Raw genomic sequence first — 5440 nt, forward strand, 5'->3', positions numbered from 1 at the left:
TTGAGCTTCTCGGACGGTGAACTTTCTTCTCTGAAGTTTCTCTGCCGGGGGAAAATTGGGAAAAGGAAGCTTGAATGTGTCCAGAGTGGCGGGGGGGGGCTGGGTCCTCCTCGGGCAGCAGCTGATTGCAAGCGACAAGGTGTCGTTTCTTGAAAGCTTGCTGAAGAACATCAAAAGGGAAGATTTGCTCTTACAGCTGAAGCAGTTCGTAGAGGAAGGAGAAGTTAATGCTCCTGATGATCAACTAGATGTGCATGAAAAACGTAGGTGGATTATTTTTTTTAATTTCCCCCTTTCCCTCTCTCAAAGCAACCCCAATTAAATCTGTTTGCATCCTCTAGCTGTGGGTGTTCTTAGAGCAAACACAGAGCTCGCTGCCCTCCCTTCCTTCAGTTGCCTGCTGGATGTCACCACACTGTGGCTGAGCCCACTGCTGAGGGTGCTTCCGCTATAAAATGCTGCACAGGGCTGTGTTGTACCCTGGGAATGTACCATGAGGGCAGCATATGCTGCAAACAGCTTTCTGGGGTGGAAATTTTGTCACTTTTTTATCAAATGGTCACTCAGAAATGGTGCTAAGTACTTGGGATTCAAAGTATATCCCGGGGCTTTTCACATCATGGTGTAACTTTCGGTGTGTGCAACGCAGCAAGAGTAGTAGCATTTTGCTAAATATATATATATGTATGTATACACACTCCTACCATCTTTTAAAACTTTTGTATTTTTTTTAGTAAATCTCTCGGTAACTTGATATATTTTTGCTATTTCAGGTCTTCAGGCAGCAGCTTTTGAAGTCATATGTGAAAACGTCGGGAGAGACTGGAGAATGCTGATACGAAAACTTGGCCTTTCTGAAGTGAAAATAGACAGAATAGTGGAAGCCCATCGATATAACTTGTATGAGCAGTTGGCTCAGTCACTTCGAGAGTGGCAGAAATGGAAGGGAAAAGATGCAAAGGTGACTGACTTAATAAAAGCTCTTCGGAGCTGTAATATGAATTTGGTGGCAGACAAAGTTGAACAGAAGCTCTTGACGCTGAACAGTGGAACCAGGTGAAATCGATATAAAAACGCTTCCACGTCCGACAGATAATGGATGAAAAAAGTGAAAGTGCCTTCTGCTTTTCTGAACCAAAATCAGTATGCTAGGTTCTGTTACTTTGCCATTAATTTATGTGCCTTAATGGGTTGATTTGTGGTCAGATTAATAGATTAACATAAAGCCAAATTTCTTTCAGGTAATGCTTTGTAGTTTAATGCTTCCTTTAAGAGATTTTAACTTTAGAAGACTCCATTTGTAGAAATGTTTTCTTTTGTTCTACCACCCACCTGAAAACAAGATTTGCTTTACTGCAGGTACTTCTCAGGTATATCTTCTCTGGAAATACATCCATGGGACACTTCTGAGGCAACTGTAATTTAAAAGTTCACAGGGAAGTTGGATTTTGTGTCTGTGTGTGTGTGTGTGTGCGTGTGATCTATTATAACTGTAGTGTGAAAGGAGGAAGGAGTAAACCTCTTGGCTGTGTACTGGGTTTTCTTTTCAAGTAGCGTAAGATAATATCTTCCATAATTTGTCAAATACATTTGCTCTTCATAAAAAGATACTAAGACAACTTTAATAACCTCAGGCCTTAAGACTACAGTTGCAAGAGGGCTAGTAACTATTGTGGTGGCTTTTTCAACCTGTACCCAAGTTGAAAATTAACTAGTTGAAATCAAACGTTTGTATCAAGTGCCTTCATCATCCTGCAGAAAGGTTCTCCTGAAACTATGACAGAAACCGTGGATGTTTCACAGTTGTTTACAGCAGCATCTTTTTACTGCCATGAATGTTTTAAGATAATGCTTTACCAGGATTCCTTTCACAACCTGTGTCACAGAGTCTGGTTGTGTCTGCTGGAAGTTGCAGCTCACCTCATAAGTAAGCTGCAGTTATCTGTGCTCTTGGTAATGTAAGTGTGTACTGTAAAACCTAGAAAACAAATTGGTTTCTTTTCAGTGGAGGAGTGTGAAAGCCTACTGAGAACAAATACATAGTGCTGACTTTCCTCTGATGTCCAGTGACAATCAGCTGTCTTTTGCCACAGTTTGTTCTCTTCAAAAGTCGCTCCAGATCCAATAACTCTTCCAAGTCCTCCAATTTTTTTAGTTATTTCCTGTTCCTTGACATTTTTTGAATGTAGTTGTAAGCAACTTGCAGAGAAAGAGATTTATGAACGAGACCAGATTCAGTTTTCAGTTTTAATTTGGAACAGACTTCAAAAAATGGCCTTCATGCCTAACCTAAGACTGGAAATATTGCACAAGTTTCAAGACATGCAGGGCTGTAGAGGCCTCTGGGGACTACCCCCTATGTGAGGGGGAAAAGTTCTCTGAAATCATTATTGCTTGAACGAGTAGGACTGTTTGTTACCGCAAACATCCTTCTAACTGCATAAATACATACTTGAAAAGGAGAGGTTTCTTTTTTGCTACTGTACCTGTGTGACTTTTGGCTCCTTTCAGCTTTTCTACATGATGCCATTCTTGTGAAGGCCAGACTTGTCAATTCCAGACCTCCAGTAGGAGATAACATGTTCCCCTCAGCTAAATGATGAGCTGAAAAGGTTTTTTTTTCATAGATATGGTCTTCATTCCATATTATTTAAAGAAAATGGTGTCTTTTTTCCTTCACACCTTTAAGCAATCTTTGTGAGCAGAGTGGAGTAGAAGTGAAGTGAGCAAGGTGAGTTCTTTGTGCTGAGACAGTTCTGGAACAGTTCCAAGTTCAATCTGTCTGGTAACATGTTTTTCTTACCAGCTTCTAAGAAGTCTGCTGGTTCACAGAGGATAGATATATCTGGAATATGAAAATAAGTGTCTCACCTACTGCATCTAACCAGCATCTTTAAAAAATCAGTAGAAATAACTTGTTAGTTGTAGCCAAGCACTCATCAACTACAAGAAATACTCTGCCTCAGAAGATAAAAACCTCTTGTTTCTTTAAGGATTTGTACATCGTGGATGTTTTACTGCGTATGAAAGCAATGACCTAGACTGAATCAATCTGTCCAGTACCTCAGGGCCAATGAAAACTGTTTTTATTAGAGATTAAAAAGTTCATTATGTGAGAACAAAAATCAAATGGAACAAAGGGAACAAAAACTTTTTATTGAGAGAAGGGGTAAGGGAAAAGGCTGCAGTTTGTAAGACAATGTGTTGTGATCCATCTTTTATTTTCAAATTAAGTATTTTGCACTCAGATATGCATATTTTTATAACTTGAATTTTTTATATTGTATAATTTTGTGCACACTTCATTAAAAAATACTTCCTTAAAAACAAAAGAAGTTGATTTGTTGGTGGTTTTTTTTATTATTGGATTGCTGCCTGTGATGAGATTATTTTCAAATTACGAGAAGATAAGTGTTAAGGACACTTTTAAAGTGAGAAGTGGTGCTAAACTGGCATTACGTTACCAATGTCCTCTTGGAACATTAAAAAAAAAAAAAGAGGCAAAAAGCTTTGTCACTGAATTTGTCAGAAGTGCTGAAAGGCTGTCGTTTTCCTAGCAGCTGTAGCATTTGAATGCTGTCACTCAGGGAAGTGTAAGAAAATAAATTCTCTGCCAGCCCTCAGGAGCCTAAAATTGAGTCGCAGGGCAGCGTATGGACCATAGACAGGCTGGCTGTGAGCAAATGCCTCACAACTGCTTCCTTATTTTTGTGGTGAGGATATTGTATTTGGTTTGTAATTAATTAAAAGCATAGCTTATAGCTTCTTCTAAACCTGTTCAGGCTTTTAGAGGATGTGTTCAGAGGTTAAATAGATGGAGGCTGTGCTGTTCAGAAGTTCATACTGGCACTGAGGTGTTAGTGTGCACTTAAAGCTTTGAATGCAGAAGACAAGTAATTAATCATTTTATCAAATGCTCTGGGATACTCTGCAAGACTATCTGCCTGTGAGGAATTATTAAAACCTTTTCCTCTTGGTCTTTTCAGAGTCTTGTTTCCTTACAGCCTTGAGAAAACAAAGCCTTGAGAGTAAAAAGTGTAATTTCAGGACAATTCTCCTGAATTTTGGTGGATTGTTTTTCTATGTCACTTCACTGTCCCTTTCAGTACTTGCTTGTCCTTTCCTATGATTTTTGAAGATAACAATTATGTATCACATATGACTTTTTTTTTAAATTGCTTTATTTTCATTACTGGGTTAAAATAAGTCTTCTAGATTTTTAATTAAAATTCACCTTATACAAACTGGTTGTCATGCCTATTTCAAATGCAATGCCTTGTTTTCCTTTTTTTCCATTCCCCAAACGCAGGCAGCTGTATTTCCTCCAGTCTTTGTTTCAGGCTTAAAATAATTATCTACTTTCTGAAATCTAATTGCTTCATTTAATTGTGTAATGCAAAAAGCTCAGTAACACACGCTGTATCTCTGAGCTTTCTGTGGCACTCGGCATGTTCTTCATTCAAGCTTTTTGGTTGAGTGTTTTTCAATTTAATTTTATTTTTAAACACTGTGTTTCCTTCAGTTATCAAAATGTGGTTTGTGCTATTCTTCCCATTCCCTGCATTGATTACCTATGTCCTTAAAATGTGTTCCAGCATGGAAAATATTTTTCTAAGTTGTTTTTCCTCTTTGATTTATTACTTCTTTTGTTTGCCAGTGTTTTTATTGCAAGGATGCACTGGTAGAATTGCAATCTTTCAACCATATACCATAAAAATAGGAATTGTGAGGGTGAGATAAGGGGTTGAGGTAGGAGTTTTGAGTAAAAAGTTCAAGAACTTTTGAAGAATCTATTTTTGACTTCCTAAAAAAATCTTTGTAGCTGAGGATTACTTAACGTTAAGAGGGTGTGTTGCAATGGGTTCTTGGAATTGTAGGTTTAGAGAAAAGGAAGCACAGCTTTACTCAGCTGCTGGAAAAACCCAGGATAATGCAGGCTTCTGTGTGGGAATAAACTCACAGGCACTCTTAATGATTAAATTGGCATAAGATTCATGCTACTGTTTAATTCTTGAGAGCATTACACATTTATTTCTTAAGAGATTTAAAATAACAGGTTTGTTCTTGTAAAATTTTATGTAATATACGTTATTAAAATTTATTAAGTTAGTAATACTGGTTGAGTTTAAGTTCAGCAATTCCTGTGATTTGGTCAGCGTTGGAAGTTGAAAACTTTTTCATCATTTTTCATATATGCTTTATGTACAGTTCTTGTGTTGATGGTAACTTTCCTTCAGCTTGGGGTTTAGTTTGTCAAAGAAAAGGGTTAATGCTGTATTTCTGGCTGCTCACAGTTCTTAAGGCAGCTTTCGAAGTAACCAGCTATTGGAGCAAAGTTAAGGGTTTGGTGTGTATTCTCTAAGGCTCTGAGGAGATTGGGATATAAAAATAACATCTCTAAAAAAGGTTTTGAGGATTATATCTCCAATCCAAGGTAGTA

General features: G+C 37.8%; 1 protein-coding gene across 1 annotated transcript; it reads left to right on the forward strand.

Annotated features, from left to right (window-relative positions):
* Positions 1-6: 6 nt before the first annotated feature.
* FADD (Fas associated via death domain) lies at positions 7-1060 on the forward strand (the record flags this gene model as incomplete). Its single annotated transcript, XM_010176152.2, is given in 3 exon segments — positions 7-101; positions 103-263; positions 774-1060. Coding segments are annotated over 3 exon segments (543 nt in total), but the record flags the coding sequence as incomplete, so codon positions are not given.
* Between the last annotated feature and the right edge of the window lie 4380 nt (positions 1061-5440).

The sequence above is a fragment of the Antrostomus carolinensis genome, unplaced genomic scaffold (genome assembly GCF_000700745.2).
Source record: "Antrostomus carolinensis isolate BGI_N321 unplaced genomic scaffold, ASM70074v2 scaffold4779, whole genome shotgun sequence".
NCBI classification, from domain to species: Eukaryota; Metazoa; Chordata; class Aves; order Caprimulgiformes; family Caprimulgidae; genus Antrostomus; species Antrostomus carolinensis.